The sequence below is a fragment of the Apteryx rowi genome, unplaced genomic scaffold (genome assembly GCF_003343035.1).
Source record: "Apteryx rowi isolate R43461 unplaced genomic scaffold, aptRow1 scaffold_531, whole genome shotgun sequence".
Lineage (NCBI taxonomy): Eukaryota > Metazoa > Chordata > Aves > Apterygiformes > Apterygidae > Apteryx > Apteryx rowi.
Window position 1 is genome coordinate 542,469 of NW_020450796.1, and position 25,560 is coordinate 568,028.

General features: G+C 39.7%; 1 protein-coding gene across 10 annotated transcripts; it reads right to left on the bottom strand.

Moving 5' to 3' along the window:
* Positions 1-26: 26 nt before the first annotated feature.
* On the bottom strand, positions 27-24,243 carry CTCF (CCCTC-binding factor). 10 transcript variants are annotated; one of them, XM_026080970.1, is made up of 12 exons: positions 24,135-24,201; positions 15,041-15,179; positions 12,438-13,227; positions 11,566-11,736; positions 10,498-10,631; positions 8,834-8,954; positions 7,877-8,026; positions 6,039-6,199; positions 5,417-5,599; positions 4,884-5,019; positions 2,675-2,842; positions 27-1,584 (listed from the first exon to the last, which is right to left on the bottom strand). In XM_026080970.1, the coding sequence occupies exons 3-12, from the start codon at positions 13,216-13,218 to the stop codon at positions 1,403-1,405; spliced, it is 2,187 nt and encodes a 728-aa protein (XP_025936755.1). In that variant the 5' UTR covers positions 13,219-13,227; positions 15,041-15,179; positions 24,135-24,201; the 3' UTR covers positions 27-1,402. The 10 variants fall into 10 exon arrangements, with proteins under 10 accessions (XP_025936755.1, XP_025936753.1, XP_025936756.1 ...); XM_026080968.1 differs by having other exon boundaries at positions 12,438-13,230; XM_026080971.1 differs by having other exon boundaries at positions 15,036-15,179.
* Between the last annotated feature and the right edge of the window lie 1,317 nt (positions 24,244-25,560).

Below are 25,560 nucleotides of genomic sequence, written 5' to 3' on the forward strand. Positions count from 1 at the left end.
CAAAGAAAGCAGCCAGTGAGCACACATGTTAATCCATTATTATTTATTAGCTGTACAGCAGTATATTCTCCTTCCCAGCTTTCAAACCCCATTACATATTTTATAACAGTTTTTTCCCATGTTGGCTTCCTAAAATAATGAAAAATATCACACAGTACAGCTAAGTACAAAAATGCATCAACCTAGGGTCTGATAGCTAAACTGATAGCTCTCTTAAAAGCGATACATAGAAGAAAAATTTGTTTGAAATCAGCAAGACTGAGGCTCTATAAAAAGCTTACATATTTTAACATGTGACAGTTCATATACAGGCATCATTTGTATTTCACATTATTCCTTTTTTGTCTTTATTAGAGATCCAAAATTGTATAATTACTGACCTATTAATATTTCCTGGCCCAGGTTTTGAGGGCTGCAGTGACCCACTTATAAATCACCACTTGTGCCTTAACATAGGATTCATAAACACAAAATACAACTACAAGATAGAGCAAAGAAAATGTAGTCGTAAAATTATAACTCAAAAAGAAGGTTAATTATACATGTTTCAAATGCCAGTTCTGTGTGCTTCAAAACCAGATTTCACATGTGGGTTTCTGTTGTTCTTCAAGGAGTAGTCTGGGTACCTCTCTCTACATGATTGGTTATCAACAGCTTTTCCAACATTTACACTCTATCAATTCTCTTGTCACTTAGTTTGAAAGGAATTAAAATACTGGGGTTTATTTAAACTGCATTTTTGCATACCTCTTAATTAATGGAAAAAGATTAAAATGTAAAAAAAAGTTATTTACAAGCTTGACCATTACAGAAATGCTTTGCAGAAAGCAAAGCATATTAAGGACAGAAACCAGTTGGAGCATGCCAAAACTACCGTGTGCAGCCGACTTGGAGAACCGGAACTAGTCGGGGGGGGGAAAAGCAAAAACAGTTTAAAAGTCTAGAACCCTCCCAAGTCTGCATTTACAGTTAAAAACACTACTGAGAAAAGGAGGCTCAAGGACTCTGGGAACTGGAAGGGCAAGTCCGGAGTGGTTTACCACATACTCTAGTCAAGGCTTCCACTTTTGTATATTAAAACTTGTTGCATGTAAACACCGTCCTTGGACCAGTTTTACAATGCAGCTCAGAGCAAAACTAATCAAGCATCTCACAGGAAACCCTCAAGGACTCCAAAATATTTCCTAATGTTCCATGATCCTGTAATGCTAACATAAAACAGCAAGTTCTAGTTAAATCACATTCTAACATCATTTTGAAGTTTTATTTCCCAGTATGTTTGGTAAAATGGTCTAAAATGATGCATTTCCCAAAGCCAAGAAAAAAGGTAAAAGGAAAAATAGATTTGAGCCGCTTAAACACAGCCCAGGCCAGTTCAGTCAGCCAGCGTGGTCTTCTTCCATCACCGGTCCATCATGCTGAGAATCATCTCAGGAGTGAGGTCTCCATTGGGAGCTTCCACTACAGCAGGCTGAGCTTCTTCCTCTTCCTCTACTGTTTCTGCATCAGGTTCTTTCTTTACTTCAACTATAATATTTTCAATTTCACCAGTGTTCTGGTCTTCAACCTGAATGATTGCTGCAGCTAGAAGGGCAGAAAACAAGAAAGGGGATGGGGGGGAGGGGGGAAATGACAGATTTTTACTGGTTCCAGGGGTGGCCTGCACCTCCTCAGATGACTCTTCAGTAGACACTTGGACTTTTGCATAGAAAGGGAAGAAGGGGCTCCCAATAAAGACACATTCCCACCTCAGCACAGAATAATTCAACTTGTCTCTCATTCATTCAAGTATCAAGCCCCTGCCTCCCTGGCTCCTGTCTGAAGATGTGCTAGCAGTAAAAATATCAAAAGGCATACAGGAATATGAGACAGTATTTAAACAATTTTTGCAGAATAATCAAACAAGACTGTATCAATATATGGGTGCATCTCAGATCAGCTCCTCTGTACTTATAGAGCAAGGCAAAGCTTCAGTCAAATTCAGGAGAGCCCACAGTGATGCTAGTGACTGTAGTCAACGTAAAGTGCTTCTGCGGGCTGTATGCCTAGGAAGGACACGGGCTGTACTTGGAGCACTGGTCAGACAGCCAAGCCATCAGGGAGCATTCACCCCTTGAAGAAACAAATTTGCCCTTCCTGCTGTTTCTAGAACTATTTTACTTAGACTTTGTATAGCTATTGATTTCTATGCTTAAGGAGAAACCTCTGTGGAGTTGCAACTATGCAACATTTATGCTATGCCCCAAACTACAGGGCTGAAGCATGTTTGCTTGTGGTAATACCTGCAAAAGTCTACACAGGTTAAAAAATGCTATGGTGGTTCTTGTAACAGTTGTTTTAACAGCAAGTGTAACATTAGCAGACACCCAGTAACTGGGGCAAAAAGAAATGGGAAGCTTGCACACACCTATGAACTGGAATGTTATCAAAAAAACCCAAATCACATCCTCTCCTTTTTGCGTGGCCTGAAACAGGTACGTTCCCTAATGACCAGAAAACACTTGCAACAAGCATCATGCACAAGGGGAGATCATGGCAAAGTAGAGACAAGCGCAGCAATCTACTTTTTAAATAAGCTCACTTGAGAGGAGGAATTCTTCTACAAGAACTGCCAAATCCAAGGAAGAAGCAGTTCAAACAAGCACTGTAACATAAGCTTCAAGTAGTGACTTACGCTGGGATTGTTTTGGTTGAGTGGCAGCTTTGCCTGGTGGTCTTCCTCTTCGTTTCTTACTAGGAGGTGGTGCAGGAGCCTCTTGCTCGACTTCTGGTTCAGCCTCAATTTCTACTGCTGTCTCCTCTTCATCTTCATTATCATCCAAATCTGGTTCAGCATTTTCCTCTAGAAAAGAAAAACAAACAAAAAAATCCTCAAAAAAAGTGCATCAGGTAAGTCTTTAGTTTAAACAAGATAAACACATCCACCTACAAACAACCATTACTTAATCGTCAACTGAAGGCACTTGACTGATGACAGAGAAGACAAATGAGGCCTTTGCTGAGAAGCTGGTGGCACAGACTGTCAGTCTGTTATTTTCACATTAAAGGGAACAAATTGCCATTCAGAAAGGGAAAGAAAACATGACTTCACTTGGTGGCAGTGACTTCAGTATCTCTATGAAGCACTCCAGAAGTCAAGAGTGATCCAAAAGCAAGTCTCCTAGCCCTGAAGAAACAGCAGCACCATGCTTATCTTTTTCTGTAAAGTATATCAGCAACTGGGGTAGCAGTTCCTAAACACTTTGACTAATAACCAGGACCTCAAAATGTTAAGTTGAAAATAGCAAAGCCACATGGAACTGGGGAGTTCTTAAGTGTCACAGTTGAACACAGCTTTGCAGACACCTTGCCGTTCTTTCTAGGACCATCAATGTACCACAGATCATCAATCAGTGACCAAGAGGATCATCCCCAAGACCTCTCTCTTCTGAGGTAGGACAGCCAAATACAATATTTTATGAGGCCCTGTCCACCCCCAAGTGATTTATGATAGCACCTCCCCTCCATGCCAACTCACTGCATCTCTTAGAAGCTGATTCCAGTCCAATGGTGCTCATGGCGAGCTGTAACTTCTTGCAATTTTTTTGTGGTTTATTGAGCTAATGGCTCTGAGTTTTACACTTCAGGACACCTCTGAAATTACCAGAATTAGCACCATCAACACGCCCAGAATACTCCATGCAAAACCAAAGCAGACAAAAAGCAATAAAAGATGTCAAGGGGATGAGATTGTTTGGAGGGCAAAATGATTGCCCCAAAATGTCTAAGCATGTCCACTGCACAGAAGAGCAGCTTACTTTCCTCATGAAGAGAAGAGCCATTACATGAGGCATACTTCCATTTATTTTTTGGGGGGGGAAACGAACTGTAGGAATTTAATTTTCTTAGAAGCTGCAATAATGGCTCTAATACTTTCCAGTTAGGAGGGATACCCAAACAGTACTGTATCACACCCTGGTCAATAGTTGTGCAGTTAAAATGATTACCAATGAGTAAAAAATACCTTCAAAAAGGTGGCCATTGGTCTTTGGGATTCCACAAAATGGGGTGTCATAACACATACCAGGCCTCAATTTCAAATCTCACACAAAAATCAAGACAGAAAATAGAAGGCAGCCAAACATACCAAGGTTCAACATACACTGCCATTTTATAGGTGCATTTCTGGCTTGAAAAATTCAGTTCAACATCCCAGAAAGCCTGCAAACACTCTAGGTACGCTGAGCTTTCATCCCCCTCAGTCAGATTATGCTGAATGGAGTGATTTTATTGCCACAAAATCACACATTAGCATCTATTTGTTCTGTGCATTACTGCTTTCCAGACATTTCCTCGTGGCTGTAAGCACATACATACATATCTCCACATACATAAGGAGGTATGTGCTGCGTTATTGTACGCAGTCATTCAAAGACAAATTTCTTTCCTTTTTTGAAATTTTCAGGTCCTACCTTTTTAGAGCTTCTTCATATTTTCCTCTGATCTCAACTTTTATCAACTAACGGTCTGTTTACTTCAGCAGCAGACAGGCCAAAGCAGGGGACAACATGATAAGAGTACATCATCTGATATTTTTTCCATTAGCACACAGAAGAGCATGCAGGACAGACAAATGCACAGCCTAGACAAGGGGTAACAAACACAGCATTTTTTCCAACTACTCAGTCTTGGAAGAGGTCTAGGACAGCAGAATCCACATCATCCTTCCCAAATACATACAGTCCTCTCTGTACTGGGCCATACGCTATCATTTTTCCCTTACCAATTGGATAAAAGTCTTTCAGGTACCAAAACAAACCTGCAGAACTGGCAAACCAACAGCTAACAAAGAAACAGTGAATCACAAGCCTGTAATTCTCAGAATGTACTGAGCTGTTTCTTACCACTATCAGAGGAATCTTCTTTCTTAGAGCGCATCTTTCTCTTTCTGCCACGTTTGCCCTTCTTTGTCTCTCCTCCATTCTCTCCTTCCCCACCATCTGGGCCAGAACAGTTATCAGCATGTCTGGCCATTGTGTTCTGTTTGGGGAGGGAGGGGGGGAACAAAACAAAACAAACAAACAACATGCATTGAAATCAAGATCAGATATTCTGGCCCTATATTTATACAGACATTTCTGATAGCTTGCCTCTTTTTCCTCTTTGTAAAGAAAGAACATTTAACAAATATAGGTAAATTTGTTTCTCTGACTTATGAAGCTGAGTGTTCATACTGCCCATTATGCCATTGCTAGCATACGCCAGTATCAGTTCTGAATTATACCAGAGCCTCCTATCAGAAAGAGGCAAATGACATCTTTTAAAAGATCAGTGTTGTGCTCTATGCCCCAGCCATCCTTCTCTTTGGGTAACATGGCTCCCCACTCCAAAATCCCATTCACCAAAAAGCACAACTCAAAACAGTATATTCCCTTACCCTGCGAGTGAATGTTTTACCGCACTTGGAACAGACAAATGCGGCAGGGACAAAGTTGGGATCGTGGTATCGTTTGAAGTGCATATCAAGGAGCTGTTTTTGACGGAAGGTTTTATCACAATGGCTACAAGCATAAGGCTTTTCTCCAGTATGGGTCCGTTTATGCATGATCATGTGCCGCTCCTGGTAGGGACAAACAAAAGAGGAAGAATAACTTGAAAACTCACAGATATGGACAATGAAAAACTTATTTTCACAGCCAAGACAAGGCCAAACACTTTAGTCTAAGGGCAACATCCAGGAGAAGATGGTCCTGCCTGAGTGTGAGCACATCTTGACTGATGACATATTCAGTCCTAGCTGCTTCCATCCTACATGCAACTCTTAGCCCTTTGTCAACAGATATGCCAAGGTTGTGACTTATCTCCCTTAAAAGGTACTTTCTACAGGGGAGCACTTCATTAGGAAGCAAAGGCCACTGAACTTTCCCATGCCCTTAAAAAGAACTGGAGAGTTAACGCCGATTTTGACAGCTGGTCAAACTTAACAGATAAGCTAAAAAATCTTAGGTGTTTAGCTCCTGTTCTAATGCTCTTAAGGGGTGTCAGTCCCACCAGCTTACCTGCCTGCACGCATAATCGCACTGGTCACACTTGAAGCGCTTCTCGTTCTTGTGAGATTTTTGATGCTGTATGAGGGCATATCGCTCATGAAACACAGCATCACAGTAGCGACACTTCTTGCCCTGCTCAATGTAGGAATGCTGCTTTCGCAAATGGACACCTAGGAGTGCAAGAACCAGAGCCTTTAATCACACCATGGCTATCCAAGCATGAAAGAGCCTGGCATACAATCTCTCAGCATCTTTCCCTCTGTGTACTCCTTGAACTGAGGTGAGAAAAGTGACCTATTAATTCGGGATTCTATCAAAAAATTAAGAGGCTTATAATTAACAGCAACCAGCATAATTTCTTGACAGAACGGTCTAGTCAAAAGCTTGGTGAGTTTTTCTAGAGGATTCTAGATTTGGTTAATATCAGCAATCTGTGCTGATACACTTGCATTTGATAAAGCATTTGATGTCATACCATGTAACTTATATTCAAAATTCATTATCTGCTAAATACAGCAGGCTTCCTAGACTGTTAGTGTATAGACTGTTTCAAAAAAATCCATCTCAAAAAACATAGATCATCGATGACCAGGATTGCCTTGGATAATCTGTAAGGATTCTCTTGGAAGACAGAACAACATAAATTTTTGCTAGCAAAGTTTATGCAATGCACAAAGTAAAGTCAAGGTAAAACACAGCACTGTCCACAAGACACTTAAGACTACTCTGAATTGCCTGAATACAGCCAGAAGCCAGGTAATACATTGGGAAACAGGATTTTCTGCAGGATTAGAAGTCAGAGTGACAGGGCTAGAGGGAAACAGGGGTACCAATAGCTAATCCCTATCAGAGGTTTTAATCACTTTAAAATTCTCCAAATATGAGCATATCACACCTGAACAAGGTAGCCTGCTGTAGATTAAACAATCATTATTAAAAGAAAAAGTCTTCACAGCTAATCTCAGTTTTTTCTTGTCATAGATCAGCTCTTGTTTGCTTCAGCAGACACTTGGTGTCAACTGACTGTCATCCTCTCAAAATGTCCTCCACTGTAGCACTTTACATTTGTTTTCTACAGAAGAGAACCTGCCTTCCCATTACTTGGTTGAAGTTTTGCTTATAGACAAAGTTTTGCAAAATCTCAGCTTTTTCTTCACTGAGAAAGATTATCTTCAATTGCTCTGGGAGTGATACTATTTTTCACCTTCTTGTATATCATAAAAGAGAGCTTGCCTGCTGGAATCATGGGGTACTGCTCACCAGGTCAACACTCTCCTACTGCAAGGACTCAGGGCTTTTGTGACAACTCAGTCTCTCCTATTCTGTCTGTAGCACACAGCTCCACTTCCTGAAAAATGAAATTGTTTTGGCTAATTCAAGCCTTTTAGCTTGATGAAGACGTATCTGGGTGATAATTAATGGCCTCCAATACATAGGAGGTCAAGCCAAATGATCTGCTGATTTCTCAGACCTTAAGTCATACAGAGTTAAAATATTAGTTTAAGTTCAATAAATGCCTAGCATCTATGGGCATGAAAATAATTTGCCTTGTATGCTTGGAAAACATGCTGCATTTTCAAATAATGAAAAGAAACTGAAAATTCTTACAGCATGCAGCAGTTATTGTAAACTAAAGTGTGTATTACCAGCCACACATCTAAGTCTGTGCTTCATTTTGTGCAGTTACAGGATTTACTAGGTTAAAGGAAGGGGGGGGGGGGGAAACACACACACAAAAAAAACAGACAGACAGCTGTTGGGTTATGTGAACTCTAATTCTGGGAAGGCATGTTTTGTGTAATCTTCTGCACTAACTTGACTAATGACCACGTTGCTGAGATACATACCCAAGTCACTCTTTCTTGCTATAACAGTATCACAGTGAGGACAGTGAAATTTGGCCACATTCTCCGTATGCTTTTGTAAAATGTGCATCTTCATGGTACCACTCTGAGTGAAGCGAGCATGGCAGATATAACATTCATATGGCTTCTCTCCTACAGTAATAGAAGGGGAAAAAAGTAGCACGGGTACTTTTATTAACAAGAAATCTAACCAAAAAGCCCCAAAACAAAACAACCTCCCAGAAACTTGCAGCAAACAGCTCAACGATGTTTCTTTCTCTAGAAATTTTAGTTCCTGTAAATATCTTTCTACAACACAGAGACAAAACAAATTCACTCTTAAGCAAATGAGTTAATTATTAGTCCTTACAACGAGAAATGCATACAAGACTTACATGCAGACTGCTGGAACACTTCAAACATCATCAGATTTTTGAGATTTTCTTTTGAATGCTCATACATACAAGCACATTTCTGTCATTAAATTTTAGCAACATCACTAGCTTAGCACTCCAATAGTGTTCTGTGTTAGAAAAAAATCTTATTTCTATCACAGAAAAAAAAATGAGGATCTTCACAAACTGTATCCATCAGACACTGTTGCAATTACGCTCAAGCATGAAACTAAAAATGGCCATAACCTTCAATGGGAAGTAGAACATCAATAACAAAGAAGAAATTTCTTATCTTCCTACTAAAAAAGCGCCTGTGTTTTGTCACTTCAGTGAAACCAAAAATCAGAATCCTACAGCATATTTCACAGTGCATTCACTACTGTGCATTTATGAATTTGCTAACGCTGATAAACTCTGCATTCTCTTCAGCTACAGACTTTATGAAGATTTTATATTAAACTTAAATACTGCATTTTGCTGACTAAGAGCATTAGCATCATTATGCACTGTCCCAGGACTCAGACACTGGCACACAGACAGCACGCTAAAAATGTGTCATCAATACCAGAGTGGGTCCTCATGTGCCTCTTCAGTTTGTAAGTATCCCTGCTGGCATAGCTGCACAAGCTGCACTGGAACGGACGCTCTCCAGTGTGAGAGCGAATGTGGCGTTTCAATTTGCTAACCTGAAAGCCAAGAGCAAGACTGGAGTTAGCAAGGATGAACAGGTCAGATTTTCAAGAGTACAAGAAATCAGTCAAGAATTTTGTTAAGGTAACCTGTTTTGTTTTGGTAGCAAGATAAAATAAAACAACAACAAACCCATTTTAATGCCAGTCTTACACTGCATGTAACCACTCATACCCCCTTCCCACTCTATTCCACCTCCCAGCCTCATTCCCAGTCTTGCTTCATGCTTGTTCCCACATTCAACACAGCCTGATTTTGTCTCTTGCGCTCACCTTACTGATATCAACCATCTCAATGTCAGAGGATATGCTAAAATTTGAAAGTATTCTGGAGAGAAACAAAAAAAGTGTCCCAGGAAAGCGTGCACCCAAGGAACACCGCAGGAGGGGTAGTGTTCTTCCACAGGGTGCCTTCTTGGATCTCCTTCAGTTACTTTGAGGGAGAAGATAAATCAATAACTCAACAAAAAAGCCCTAATCCTACAATCAACAGGGTGACTTAATCCCTTTACTCTCCTGCCATTATCTAGAAGGCATGAACCCAGCTTAAGAATTAGCACTGACATGAATGGAAAGCATTTTCTGCTTTAGCATGAGCAAGCTGCATAATCACCAACCTCTGTCTACAAAACCCAGCAATCAGCTCACAGAAGACCAACTTGCTTATTCTTTCCTAATTCATGCACTACAACACAATGCATTCAGCACTCAAACCACAGGGCCTGGAATTACAGCACTGCAATCACAGCTCAGCAAAGTAAAAAACCAAAACAAAATCACACAACCAGAAAACTCAAAAAAACCAAAACAAACAAGCAAAACCCCCAAAAACCAAAAAACCCAAGCATGATTGAACACCCAATTCAGCATCTCCACTGCCCCATTCCTCCTCTGCACAGATCCCAGTTTTTAATCATGTTGCTCATCACCTTGCTCAGATGTCCTATCCCCATCCTGCAGTGTAATTTTTATTATCTTTTAAAAGCTGTCCTGCAGCATAAGCAACAGTGCTGCTTAGGGCATAGGGGAGAACATTCAAGCAAACTTAGTTTCCTCAAGCTAATTAAATAATCCTTTAGAATTAGCAAAACTGTTTTTCACTCATTTGGAAGAAAAGTGCCATTCATTTTGGCAACAGTCACTTTATCAGCAGATACATAAGATGGAAAGTGCACATTTTAAAACTGGAGAGCACCTCTAGTCTTAAAGTACATCCTACTCAGCAGATACCTGCCTCCTTCAATTCCTCTACTCGTCTTAAAGGACTGCTGATTTTAAAAACAATGAAAACAACTATTGTCTCCAAAGAGGAAATGGAAATCATCTAGGGTTTCCATGCACAAATGCCCTCAAACAGGTTTCTCATTAACTGAGGAAGCCCAACCACTTGCTTCCAAGAACAGACCTAATTTATAACCTTTTTACTCAGAGCCTTTTTTAAAAATGGCCAAGGAGGAAATGCCTAAGCTTATAACAGATGGTGAATAAGTCTTGAAGCAGACGAGCATGTACTCAGTACTGTAACAATTAACTAACATACCTCCACACTAGCATAATCACACATTGAACATTTGAATGGTTTCTCATGGGTGTGTTTGTAACGGCGATGCCGAACCAACTCTCCACTGGTCACAAAGGCCATGTCGCAGTCTGGGCACTTGTGAGGGCGAGTACCTAATCATTTGCAGCAAAACAGGAAGACGATGACATTCAGATTTAGTGACAAAAAAATATGACACAGCTTTTTCTTTCCCCTTCTTCTTTTTTTTTTTTTTTAATGAATTAGCAACGTTCCATTGTGTTCTGAAAGATTAGATTACAGCCGCAAATGGCACACAGGAGTCATAACTTCTGTATAAACAACCAGTGGACTGAAAATATTGCTAGAGACTTAACATCCCTTCAACGAGGAAACAAACTCCCTTATTTTCTTATCACTTGGTTATTTGTAAATTTTAAAGCATTCAGTTAGATAAAGCAGAGGTATGAAAAGAAAGCTATGGATAGGAATTACACTTTTTTTTTTTGGCAGAAGGGTCACAAGAACATTGTTTAAATTTGATTACAGTTCCCAAATTACTCCCACCTTAAGTTTTATAACAGAAACTTAACCTAAGTAAGGAACAATAGAAACGTGCTTTCATTCCTACATGTTTTACTGGTCCAATTTATAATCTGTTCCCTGTTTTTCCCTCCCCCCCTCCATCTCCCTTCTGTTTAGCTCCAGCCTCACCTTACTTTTCCACAGGGAGCAATGGTGGCACAAATCTCAGAACACAGCAAACTGAGGGCCCTAATAATACCCAAGACAAACAGAACATTTTCTATAGCTTCAAGTAATTTCAGATCAATCCCAGGGTCAGTTTTATATCTACGTACAGAAAGAGCTTTGCACCTAACATGGTCAGGTGAAAACCTGCTCTCATAGGAGGGGGAGGGAAAAAAAAAAGAAAAAAAAGAAAAAAAAAAGAGAGCAGCACTGCATAGTTTCTTTCTTTTTAGCTCGTCCCATAAGAGAAATTGGACAGATTCAGGATAGACCCAACCTGCCTTTATTCTAAAGACAGAGCAGATCCTGCTAAAAGAATGTATGCAAAGGCAAGAGCACCTGTGTGAGTGTTGAGGTGGTTCCTCAGTAATGTGACTGTCCGAAAAGCCCTGCCACAGAGATGGCACTTATGTGGTCTTTCATCAGTGTGGCTTTTCATGTGGCGGTCCAAGTTAGAACGACGTGGACAAGTGTAACTGCACAGCTCGCACTGGAATGTCTTCTTTACACCTAGCCATGAAGGAAGTCACATTTATTCTTGGCAGTACCATGGTCTACTGCATTACATTAGAGATCAGCAGGGAAAAGGAAAAATTCCTGAAGGTTAAACTACTACAGGGAACCCAGTTTTGTACCATTAAGTCCAACTGTATTTCCTGTTAGGAATACAGGCAGTGATTAGTTGTCTTGAATTTTTGTTAGTATGCCAGCAATTAATGTTCTTGCTCCACTCCACTCTAAAAAGGGTTTCTTAATTTACAGTTTTAAGTTTCCAGAAAGGAAGAGTCAAACATACACATTGCTGGATTTTGTGCTATCCACCCTACCCAGTACTTGGCTAGGAACCACCCCCCGTCCCCAAAGCTAATTGTATTGCTGGTTCCTGATGTAAAAAAAAAAAAAAACACTTATGTATACAATAATCTCTTGAATATGCATTACAGCAAAAAGCAGAAACTTTTCAACTGTAGTGATATGGGACTACTAATACCACAGCATCACATTCAAGCAGAATGAGCTCCTTTGTAAGCCTATACGCAGGAGAGAGTAGGTTTGCCCAGAAAACAATAGAGCTGAGAGCTCTTACATAAAACAGTAAGTGACACTGGGCATGCCTGCTTTACTCCCACTTGCATCTACTCAGTCACTTCAACCATATTGAAAGGTGCAGTCACAGCAAGTGCAGTTTAGAAATCCACTTACAGACTTACCTTTCTTTTTGATTTTTGTTGGTTTAGGTGGCTTCATGTTGCCCACTACCTTTTCTGCATTGACCTCAGACAACAAACCCTCCTGCTGCTCCTCTTCAAAGTCATACACAGAGACATCCACATCTTTGCCTTCCTCAGTGTAGCGGAGCTTACTCTTTTTGTTTTTCTTTGTTTTTTTGGCTGGTGGCTGATAGTCTGGATCTTTTTGCCAATTGGGATCTTCTTGGGGCTGAAGTTCACCTTGTTCCAGCGTCTCCACCTCACCATTTGCACCCACTTTCACTACCTGGAAGCCTTCTGGTAAAGGGAGAGTGTGACAGATCATGGGCTCTCCCTCTTGCAGGCCTCCTTTGGAAACCTCATTTTCATACGCTCCCTGAAGTTCTTCCACAGAAGTGGTGGCAACAGGTACAGTCACTGGAACAGGTACTTGGACCAGCTGAAGCTCACCAAGATTTATAGGCTGCTCTTCCATATTAACAACCTGAAGTGTTATGATCTGCGTATCATCCACTGTAGCCTCTGTTTCTTGGGGCACTGCACCTTCCATTACTTCAGTCTTCATTTGAAGAAGTGTTGGATCCAGCTGTTCCATCATCACCATCTGCACACCACTGTTGACATCCTGAACTACTTCACCCCCATCTGCTTGGTTTGGTGGTATATGACAAGCATCGTCCTCCTGCCCACCTTCACGGCGTCTTTGATAGGTTTTTCTCTCTTTTCCCTTAATAAAAGTTTCTGATTCTTCCACAATAGCTTCAACTGCCTCGCCTTCCATTTCACCTTCCTGCTGTAAGAAACAGAAGAGGGAATGCTGCACATCACCCAATGTATTTTAACAATGGCACACACTCCACAGAGGGACAAGCGGCCTAACTGAAAACCACCAGCTCAACAGCAGCAACATACTGCAGCCACATTCAAGAAAACAAATCAATAACTGTAAGCACTAGTCTCTGCTAGTGTACTGTCACTGTAAACCAAGGCAATCACAGAATCCTGCCTAGAGTGAGACAACAGCTGTACCAGTTTCTTGGAAATGAAGGAAAGCAAGAAAGAGAGAGTGAGGAATATGCAGGTTCCTATTTCTCAAGGACTGCAAATCACTAAGGCAAGTGATACAGCACCATTATTCCTTATTCACCTTATTTATTTTACATTGCTTAGCAATATCAGAAGCAGTCCTGTGCTATAATTTTTAATGACAAAAATAACAATCTTACATGTTAAAAAGCCGATTTTGTGAAGCACAATATAAATCTGAACTTCAAAAAAATACTTAGCCTGAGAACTGTGATTCCCCCCCCCCCCATGAAGAAAAAGCTTTGGGAATGCAAAGCAAGAATTTAAGTCCTCAAAGTTACTTTAAATTAAGTTCTTGTTTCACGTCAAATTCCAGCTCCAAACAACTACTATTTCCTCTACATTTAGGTTTCTCTGAACAACACTTGACTGGCATCGTTGTTTAAAAAAGAGAAAAAAAGAAAAAAAAGGACATAAGTGTATTTCTTGTGAATATCCTGTGGTTCATTCCTGTTCCCATTTATGGGCACTGCCTTGCCTCTGAAGGCAAAACACAGGATGAGCTTGAGCACAGTGCCCTCTTCGGGTCAAATGAGCCCCAGCATGCAGACAAGGCTCAGTTAAAATTTTATTTCAATTTAAATGGTCTGGACTCAGAGCTGCTGGAATCTAGTGATTTCTCATGAAAACTGGGCTAAATCTAGCTATGTCATCAACAGCATGCAATAATTCTAAAGCTCAGCATTTTAGCAGGTAGGCCTTAATTGTAACTCTCAAAATTTTTATATAAAAGCATATCTCCTTTTTGACTCATCTCTGCCCCAACAATCCAGCATTCTTCTCCACACAGGATTTTTTCAAAACCCCCAAAACACCTCCTCCAAAGGCTCCCAAACACTTCTGCAAACACCCCCCCCCAAAACAAAAAATCTCCCACACATATAAAAGAAACAAAAACAACAGAAAAACCTAATCTTCTTATGAAGCTTGTGAAAAAATCTAATTTCAATTCCAGGTTTGATAGGAGACTTCTACATTTTCTTATTTTATCTACTGACCTCTCAGACCAACCAACAGAACCTCTCTAAGCTATCTTTTAAACTCAGCACATCTCATATCATACTAATATCAGATGTCTAAACGTAGCCTTGCGTATTCATTTTTAAAATACACAGGCATATACACATAACATGAAACATAGCTATCAGTCTTTATTAGACTTAAGAAATACAAGACATGTAATTATTATTATTATTTTAGAGAGCACTTGCTTTTACTGTTACGGTCTTTTCTAGTATCCTGCACTTCTTCTGTGAGAACAAGATGTTCTTCTCTTTCTTCAGTCTGCTCAGACTAGGGTCATTTACTAATGTGCAGCCTTGATATTCGCTGTTTCTTGTGGGCAGCAGCAGTCTCCAGGGGGCACCAGATACCCAGAAATACTGACATATGGCTTCATGTGCACTCCCTGCAGGGATCCTGCTTCTCCTTTTTCTTAACACCCATCAGCTTTTCAAGTCACAGCAAATTCATATGGACAAACAGCTGAAGAACACGAGATGATGCAAGTACTTTACACTAGCCAGCAGGCGATCAGAACGGAGCTTTGGTCTTTAGCCTGCAGCAACTGTGAAACAATCAGAGCAAATTGTCTTCCGATTATCTCAAATATTTGCAGGGAAAGAGAAGGAGAAGCCTTTTTAGGTGACCGGAAGCCTATGAACAAGGAAAGAAAGGACAGACATAAACAAAATAACGGTGTGGTAAATGACTAGAAATCAAACAACAAAAATTTAAGATAGAGGAAAAAGAATGGTAAAAGTCCATCTGCAGGGCTAACACCATTTCATTTTGGTGCCCTGTAATGGGACAGAGCAGCCATCAGCAACCTTGATTCAATTACACACAGCTCCAAGCAGTTCAGGGGGCGCTCTCATAAGGGCCTTCACAATAACTGCCAACATCAACCATGATAACAAGCCTGCTAAGCCACCTGAAAACAAGCCAACAGGCAAGATTTGCCAGGGTGCTCTGCTATCTGCAGAAGTAGGTCATCCAGGGGAATGGTAGGAAGGCATCCTTTCTCTTACCTGCACACTAGGAAAACCTTATATCTGCCAAGGAACACATCATTCACATCTGTGATGATTTTGGCATGCAGCTTATAGGGACAAGAAGGTTAGCCAGCCTAGGAACACAGACTTACACTAAGATCAGGTAAATGTATGCAAGCAATATATTGCTCAAAAGGACCTTACAGTGGGAAAAACAGTAAATACAAATGGAAGGATTCTTCTTATAACCATTCAGTAAAGAAACTAAGACTTTACTGTTTTTTTCCAGCTCCTTGTCTTATCATAGGGACATTAGAGTTACCTGACTACCTACAGCATCCTTCTGCAAAAGCCAGACCCTGAAGCAGCACGCCTGGCAGGGCAGGCAGGGAACCACAAAGCACGGCTGTCCTCCAGCGGTGAGCCACATGCACTGCAACAGCGCAGCCAGCAAGATCTCCTCCTGCCACCTCCTCATCACACTTAACTACACTGACTTGTACCTCCTATACTTCAAAATTCAGCACATGAATGAGCATTTACTCCTATTCCAAGCTCTACAATATGGTCTGTTACCTTCAGTAAAAACAAAAGCAGTTGTTTTCAGATTAATTTAAGCCAGGCTCTCGCTGTCGGGGAAAATATTCTGAAGAAAAAACAGTATATAATATTGTATATACACTACACAAAATACTACAGTATTTTAAAGAAAACTAAACTATTCCAGGTTATATTGACAGTGTACCACCAAAATACAAAATTGCACAGAAATAATATCAGTTGATGCCTTGGCTGGCTCAAAAATCTTGGTAAGCTGCCAAGATTTGTTTCCAGGAAGGCGTGGATTTTATAATTTAAGTACTTCTCCAGTTCGGGGAAGGTGGAGGGAAGGATTATTGCTAAACATAAGAGAGAAAGAGGGGCTAGCCAAAATGTAGGAGCTCTCTCCTATCCAACTGTCTGGAAAGACTCTGTCTCTGAGGTCTTTGTGGTGAGCTTTGCACTGCCTGTCCAGTTTCGCTTTTCAGTCATCTTGTTTTTTCAAGTGTTTGCTGGGGGACTGAGGGTGAGATTGAGATTTATTTTCAAATGAGTTCTCCTTTTCACAAAGAGAATTCTGGATGAAAGTTTTGAACTTACTGGCAGAGTTAATAAAAAATACCAGTTCATTGGACGTGATACTACAACTTGCTGAGGATTTTCCATTTCTATTAATTTTAACAGAAACTAATCCCCCCTCCTTTTTTCCCTCCCCACATTCACTCTCCTAAAAATACTGTTTGCTCCTCACCCCCAAGTTCTGGGGGAGAAAAAAAAGCTTCAAATAGTTCAGAAAACATGTATAGCATACTACATGAGTCCGTTATGTGGAAACGATAGGAATAAACACTAACAAATGTATTTCTTTCTTATCATTTCTGGCTTTTATTCTCAGCTCTCTTCCTCTCAGTTACTGTACATTAGTACCAGTAAAATAGTTCGAGAATGATCAAATTTAAAAAGCAAAACAAAACCCTAAGTTAATAAAAATGTGATTTAGTGAGTCAAGATGGAAAAGACTGAAAGAGAAGAACTTCTAGAAGGGTAGCGACCAAAGAAAGAGCAAAGAATATCTGAAAATTAACAAGTAAAACATTTTCCATGTAATAGCACAAGCTAGTCTTTCCACACATGCTCATGCTACAGGTTCTAACAACTCAAATGAGAGATGCAGCATCACTAAGTAGTTCAATCTACTGTCAGAATCCAGTTAATCAGATAAAAGGCTGGGATATCCAAACAACAGACCTAAGATTACTCAAATAATTGATGGGCAGCTCATCTAAAAAGACTGAAACAAGCAGAAAGAAGATGGGGTATGCACACGGCAAAACTGACAGGGCTTTATTATTCTGAAGAAAGAAATCAAAAGGTTGCTTGAGAAAATAATTTAATTCCAACTAGCCATTTTGATTGTAGCACAGAAGAAAATCTCAGCCAAACTACAATACAGTATTTTGCCATTCTAGGTCCTTTGCGTGGCAATACACCAGGAAAGCAGTGATCTTGAAGGTATAAACTCTTTAACAATCAGGAATATGATTTAAAAAACACTAGCAAATCAATGTTTCAGCATAAGAAGCATCTTCACTACAACACTTCTTCTAATACAGCTATGTTGATGAAATTCACCATGTCAGCACTGAAAGACTGAGAGATGGAGCATTCAATTAATGCATTCCCACACTAGCATTAATCATAGAAGCATTAATGTAGACATGGACTCCAACACAGACAGTATGAACCCAGAGATAGCTGTTACATATTTGGACTGTTAGTGCCAACGCATGTCTTGTCTACCTGGTTTTTTTATGACAAAGCTAGTTACAAAAAGTCATTTGCCTGCCTCCCAACAAGTGTTAAACAAAAAACCCCCACTGAACTGCGTCAAGATCCATGACCAAATGACTGCAAAGCATGTATTCTTTTCACCAAACAAGGCGCAGTTCCATTAAAAACATTCAAAACAATTGAAAAGTAGTTTAAGCTGTAATACACAGTTCACTTAAGAAAAAAAAAAGAAAAAAGAAATCAATAGAAACAACAAAGCCAAGAGTTAGTTGTCAATAAGTCTTCAGCATTTATACAAATAATGAAAATCTCTGAAATTACATTAGTGTAAGCAATAAAGAATGACACGTTCAGACACTGAAGTCAATTCACACACGCACATCCCATATAATTGTCATGGCTTTGACACTGACATATTAGCCACTTATAAAAACTGATATGGGAGTGAAAATATGCAGTATGCTGAAGTGTAGAAGCCCTATGTTTCTCCTATATATCCTGTAAACTTTTGAAAGTAGAAGGGGAAGAATAAGCAAAAACTTCACCCAAATCCCACAGTTACATCATATTTTTGCTATCTAAAACAAGAAAAAAATATTTTTAAGTGTATGCATCCAGTGGGGTTTATGGTCAAACCTAGTTTCCCCCCACCACCATCCTTGTTTGTGCCTGCAGTCAACATATTATCTCTTTGTAAGTATTTAAAGACATTAGCAGATGCAAAACAACTGTAGGAGCACTTGGTCACTCTCCTTCCCCATCATGAAGTCTCCATGGCTCTCCTCCATCTTCTGAAAAGCCTCCCACTAAGCATAGTCAAAAATAATACAGTTAAACAGGAAGGAAGCCTTTGCATTTGCTCCAGCAGGGCTTCTGTGATGACAAGAGATGAGTATGACATGAATGTAACTTTCTTTTAAAAGCAAATTTGTAGAATACAAAGAGTTTAGGCTTTTCTAGCACTGCTTTAAGATGTTTAAGCTGACATTAACCATGCTTTTATCAACCACTGTTCACTACAATTGATCTCAGTCTCCTGGACACATCAGCAGTATCTCTACATGGAGAACAAACCCGAAATACAAACTTGATGTCTGTGTAACCTTTTCTCAAAGTTGCACTCCAACTTAAAGACACAGCAATTCTTTTTCTCCACACATTGCTGCAGTAGAACCAAGAAATCCTCGTACAATTGGGAGAGTAGTACAAAGACACCTGAAGAGCTTAGTGCAGGGCCACACATATCCAAGCAAAGCTTGTTAGCTTGGGCTCAGCACTTCACAAACATGGCTATAAAACTTTTCAACACAAGATTGATCTGGATGTAGTTCTACCATATCTGCCTGGTACTGCACTCAACCTGAGTCGCTCAGCTTAACCTGAACAAGCTGCACATAAAACCAAAGACCAAGAGTTTATCCAGAATTTGGATTATACATGTAAAGACTGCAATTTGATAGTAGACTGCTGTCCATGTCTGTTGCTACTTGCCCACAGAAAAAGGTTAACAAGGGTGGAGTTGCTTAAACATCCAAGTATAAACACAAGCTATACAAAAGCTTAAAAATCTTGTGTTCGACTCCTTAGGAAAAGGAGAAAAAGGGAACCAACTTTTTCTCTTTTTTTCTTTTAAAGTAGGCCTGCCCTTACTTGACAAGGCTCACAAAGCTTTAAGCAAAAAGTAACATCACACAACCAACTTGGGATATTTGCACAGTGCTACCACATGCAAAAACATCCCAGATGTACTATCAACAACAGAAACCAGGAAAGCAAATTAATCAATTTTCTTCCAACTGATGGTCTTTTCTTACTATAATAGACAAATTTGCAAACAAAGTATTACATGAAAATAACACTCAGGAGACTATCCTGTTACAATGCAAGGATACAACCTTACAGGCTTCAACCTGTTTGTTACCTGATAATGAAAAACTGCAACTGCACATTTCACAATCTTTTTTTGCAAAGACACAACCAAAAAAGGTGTAGTCATAAGATCAACTTAAGAGAGAAGCCTTAAAGAAAGCATCAGCATTTGCAACGTTACAACAACCAGCCTGTTAATTGTAGGGCATTCTGAGAGCAGTATTTGTCAATATATAAGTATCAACAAAAGATAGCTGTTACAATCAAATCAAACCCTTGGCAAGGCAAGGCTGTACACAGAAAAAGGAGCACTGTCCAGCTATAGTCTCCCTGAGTGATGATGCCTATTCTGCAATCTGAGAAATCCACCAGAGTCTGAATACACTGCAAAAGCTCTAAGAATGTGTTGTAATAACAGGCAACTGGAAGCTCTCTCTCTCTCTCTTTTTTTTTTTTTTTTTTTTTTAAAGCTTTTAAGGTAGTTGTTTCATGTTGGAAGCTTGAAGCTTTTGTTTGCCTACTGCATTCAATTCCATATCCATATCCTGGTTAGGACTGCTACTCCCATCTCCCTTCTCTAGCTGCTTTCTTGTTGTTTCTTGCTTTCTCCTTCACTTATAACACTGGCACTGAAAGCACACACACATGCACAAACACACAGAAAATCAAATATACTACTTGACAAACATCTATTACAGCTATATATATGTATGTATGTATGTATCTTAAAGGTAGTCTCATTAATTCACTGACTTTTACAAGATTTCAAGAGCTAAGTGGACCAAGCTAGGGCAAACACTTAAAGGCTCTCAGTTTTTAAATCAATCAACATTCAACTATTTAACTGACAGTTATTTAAGTAGTTAAATGGTTAACATTTAACTATTCAACAATTTCTTGCTAATCAGTACGTACTGAGAAACTGACAGTACCATTAGCATTTTATTTTGACCTGTTTCATCCTGCAACTGCATGTTACTAGCTTATGAAGGTAGTGTATACTTCCCACAGCTGCATTAATGGAAGATGCAGCACTGCTTAGTCTCTTTTTATCTGCACACTGCCTTATCAAACCAAATCTGTCTTCTAGAGACTTGTCCAGAACTAACATCATCTAATGGAAGAGCAGCACATTGAAGCTACCAGTGCATAGATGGCTACTTTTATTTCACATAAAGCCAACTCAGCCACCAGATAGGCACCCCCTGGTCTGCTGCTGCCGATCCACTTAAGAGCAAGTCATTTGCCCAGAACCAATCCCCTGTACAGAAAGTGCTATCTTGCAGGAAATAAATTTGAGAAATATTTTACCATCTCAGATGGAGTCAGAGAATAAAAAGTGAAATCTACATCTTTTTTGCCAAAAGTTGAGTGGCTACACTGAGCTGTGCTGCTCCAGATTGTCCCATCCTGCCATCTACAGAGGACACACTATAGTGAAATCGATTTCACTCAAGCATCATGTAACCCTTTCGGTCACAGTACCCACTAGTTTGTGGTCACCTTCCTGTTTAAGACCAATATAATTTAACTGTGATCAAAAACACACACTATGCCATTCAGTTAGTTTTTAACTGAGAAACAAGGTTACCTGCTACTTATGCTTACATGAAGGTAGCACATTTTGGGTCAGACATTATCAAAATTAATCTGGTCAGAATCATGTCCAAATCTATTTACCCCTTCCCCTTCATTATGAACTCCCCAAAAGCACAGCCAATTCATCTCCCTGGCTACAGAGCATTCATTATCCACAACTGCCTTGGTGTTGAAGCAGAATTACAGTGCATCCCAATGACACTTTGAATGTCTATGCTTTACAGAAGACATCTCCAAATGTCCACGACACAAAATCTCTTTAGCTACTGCCCCCACCCAAAGGGATCCTGCCAGTTCTCTTTCAAACATTCATCATGCCTCATGAGATAATTCAAAGTGATGAGAAACTTCGGCCAATATCGATACCTATTTTTCAGTCAGTGAATAGCACACACCAATTATTTCCTGCAATTGCTTAGGAAAAGCTGACCTGCTCATTTGGACCAAGAACTCAGGGGAAAGGCTTTGTAAGACATGAAAGTAGAGTATATATTGGGTCTCCCAGCAAGACAGAGAAATTTTAGGTCCACGTCTTTCCTCAGGAGTTTGTAGAACAAGCCTTCTTTTATTCCTTTCAACCAACAGAGGCAAAAGACCCCAGAATCATGGACCTTCCAGAAAAGCTACTGGCAATTCTGCCATAATAAGCAGTAGCATACAACGGACATGAAAGCATAACACAGTAAGGTGAACCTCTTGAAACCTGTGTTGTTAAAAATCTCTGCAGTTACTGATAACAAATCTCACACGCTTGGAAGTCACTGGGGCCATAACTAATTCCTTCCAACTTCAAATGGCAAATCTTAATAAAGAAAGCAGTCTGGTGGAAGTGTTTCAGCTTTATTTCTGGAAATTCAGTATATTTTGGCATCAGAAATACTAGATTTTCCTTGTTTTTCCTGAAGATTTGGAGAACTGAATGAAGCTCTACAAAGAAGAAAGTATCCGAGTCATTATTTAAAAGACTGTAAAACTAAGTTATGTAAGAATGTTAAGTAGACAGAAAAGGAAGGAGAAATTAAGGAGGAACTGAACGAGCTTTAAGAACAGAAATGTTTACTAAAATTCTATTTCTTTCAACAACTGATACTGCAGTCTCCTTACACCAAACTAGTTCTTCAGTCATACACATACATCTCTAATGAAAATGGGGAAATATGGGCTAAACATTTCCATATCACCTATATTTAGGATTTTTTTCCTTTTTAATGTATTAAGAATGTTTTCCCAACCCTACAGTTTGTTTTTGAAAGATATACAGAACTTTAACACATGAAATATAGAAGGCTTTTAAAAGTAGTAGGCAGAGAGGAATTCATTTTCAGCTGATTAATAGTAAAAGCTAGAACATAAACCTGCTCAAATCCTCCCTCTTATAGTTCTCCATAATACAAGAGTGATGGGTGAACCTCACAGAAGACCACTGGAAATATGGCCTGTGAAAGCCATCGCCACAAGAGGCAAAGTCTAATATTGTATATAGATTTTGAAAAAGGTTAATAGTTCTGTGAACAAGTATTTGTGCTCATTCTTCCTTGCACATTAATTCAGACTTACATTCAGGACATTAGCAAACTGTTAAAAGCAAATAAAAAAAATCCCATCTTCAAAATAAATCTGATAGAGTAGGATTCATTGGCCATCTGATGCAGTGATGCATGATATCAAAATGGCACCAAACAATACCACACTTGGAAAAAAAAACAGTGCAGCAAGTTTCATGGTATTCTGTAAACTCCATAATAGGGTAAAAGTATGTGGATTTTTTTCCTCTAAGGCCTCATCTAGACGAACAAATACCCTAGTATAAACTGCTGGGGAACAGCTATTCCTTTTATCTTTACACAGACACTTATTTAGTAGTGATACTTTGCCTTAACAAGGCATTTCAGGCTTCAAATCACAGAGCAGGAAGTGCTAATCCCTGGGATAGTAGCATGGGTCCTGCCCCTACTGCATGAACAACATAGCTGCTCATACAGTAACTACTAATCACCCCACAAATTACACCTTGATGCATTAAGAGAAACCAAAGTCAGTGTCAGTTGGCTTAATGTCAGGCTGTCAGCTGTATGCAGTTTGCTGCCCTTGCAGCAGGGGCAGGAAATTCCAGAAGAGTTTTGGAAACACCTATGGGAGGAGGGTGATGGACAAGGTAAAAACTCCTGAAGCCTAAAATAAGTCATCCTGGCTCTTGAGTCATAGATCTCAGGGAAGTTAATCTGAATCAATAAACTTTGGAACAAAAGTAAACAAAATCAAATCCACACAAATCCTGGCTTCAACTCATGCTGAAGTTTTAACTAGTTTAATCCATTTTATGCACACATACCTAATCCATTTGGACTTGTGTTCCAAATATTCTTCTACAGTCAAGCCCTAGGAGTGCCATTACAATCAACCTTCAAAACTTATGAAGCAAAAGTTACACAAAGACACTCAACTTTGGAGGAAAAGCCTTTCTAGCAGGAGTTAGGCCTTACTTTCAAACACACTGAACTAAGTCTGGCAAAGAAGCCACCCTCTGCCTTTGCACTGTTCACTTGTTCCCACCCGTATCACCCCACCGATTCTTCATATCAGCACAAACATGTCTAAGACTGCAGCTAACTGGTCAGGAAACTAATCCAGGCCAGAACTCACCCAGCCAAAAGACACTTATTTCCATCCAGACCAGGTCTCCTGTGTGGCCACTTAGGCCAGCCAAAAGAGAGGCAAAGCAGGGCAGCTTCTTCCAGCACAGTGCTAGCCTTAAGTGTCTGTGAAACTACCGCCTCAGCATGGAATGCAGACCACACTTTAAAACCCCTTAATTTACATTTGTGTTCCTGAAGCTTCTGCACTTCTGCCTGGACTGATTTGTTCTCTTCATGCTGGCTATTCTTCATGCAGCTCTTGATGTCAGAACACACACTCTGGAACAAAACAGATAAGTAGTACTAGTAAAACTAAATTAAAAAAAAAAGAAGAAAAGAGGGGGAAAACACACGTTTGAATGTTTAATTGAAAAATGTGTAGTTCTACATCTCCAGGATGAGTATCATGGCAACTGCTTGAGGGCTCCTTCACTTATCAAACAAGCCTTAAACAAACCCAAAACTTATATGAGTACTTACCAGGAAGAGTGAACTCAAGTGTTACAAACTCCTCTCTCTACTTTTTCCTCAAAATCTGAAATTCTGTATGTCTAATGTCAAATCAAGGCTGCAATGCAACTTTTTAGAGCTGGTTATGCCTATTTCAGGTGTCCTTTTTCTGCTACGCCATTGAATACCAAATCACAAAGTAGTTTTTGTTGTCAAAGGAGTGTAAATTAGAGCAAGTATAACCTGCCAGTACTGTCAATGTAGCAAGTAATAACACTATCAATAAAGTAACAAAATCATCTCTAACACACTTCTAACCTTGTTACTGTGAGGAAGAACTGCCTCAGCTAATTGAAGAATTGCTAAGTTAACTTCATTACTGTAAGCGATTGAGGACTTAAAATATTCAGATTTACAGAACTAAATTATTTACAAAACAATCCATTATTTCTCATCATTAATTCTGCTCAGTCCTCAGTGTGCATACACACTAAAAACCCTGAGAACAGTAAGCAGCTCCACAGGAATAATTCTGAAGTGAGGCACATATTCTTGCTCCGCTCAGCAAAGCTGGCCAAACAGTGCGGAATTTCACACTGGTTCTTTGCCCTTTGAATTTAAGTACTTGTTTTTCCCTGGTTCTTCTGTCATTTATTTATTTAACTTTATTTAATACAAAGCACTTCAGTCTGGGTTCTGGCTGCAATTTTTCATTGGCAAATCTATTTTTAATTGTTCATCAGTTTCACAGAGCAGTACTGATATCAAACTTGGTAGAACTGTGGATGCTGTGTGCTAATGAAGTAGCAAGATTTAAAAAACTTTTTGGAATTGATCTCTTTTTAGTCAACACTTACACAATAAAACCACATGTGCTATATGTATTCAGTGACCAGGAAAGGGGACACTCAGAGGATACATGGGGAGCTCAAATGCTATGGGCACAGTAAAAATACTATGAAGAGCTGCATCCTTGCCAGGTTCTGTGCTCATAAAAGCCTGCACACAGTGACAGGCATACAAAATAGTTACTATTACTAGCTGAGATTTTATTCCTGAGCCTTACCCCAGCAAAGACCATTTCCTAAAACTTAAAAGCTTGAAAATTAACACAGGAAAGGCTCATAGTCAGCAACTCCTACATTCAGAAGACACTTG

What these genes read in the sequence shown, in the direction of transcription:
- CTCF (XM_026080964.1), bottom strand. Translation starts at nt 24,188, where the DNA reads ATGAAGAGAACAAATCAGTCCAGGCAGAAGTGCAGAAGCTTCAGGAAC. An exon ending in AGAAGATTCCTCTGATAGTG is followed by an intron (nt 2,843 to 4,883) that starts GTAAGAAACAGC and finishes TTTCTTTTCTAG; the next exon opens with AGGAAAATGCTGAACCAGAT. An exon ending in TCAACCAAAACAATCCCAGC is followed by an intron (nt 1,585 to 2,674) that starts GTAAGTCACTAC and finishes CTGCCCTTCTAG; the next exon opens with CTGCAGCAATCATTCAGGTT.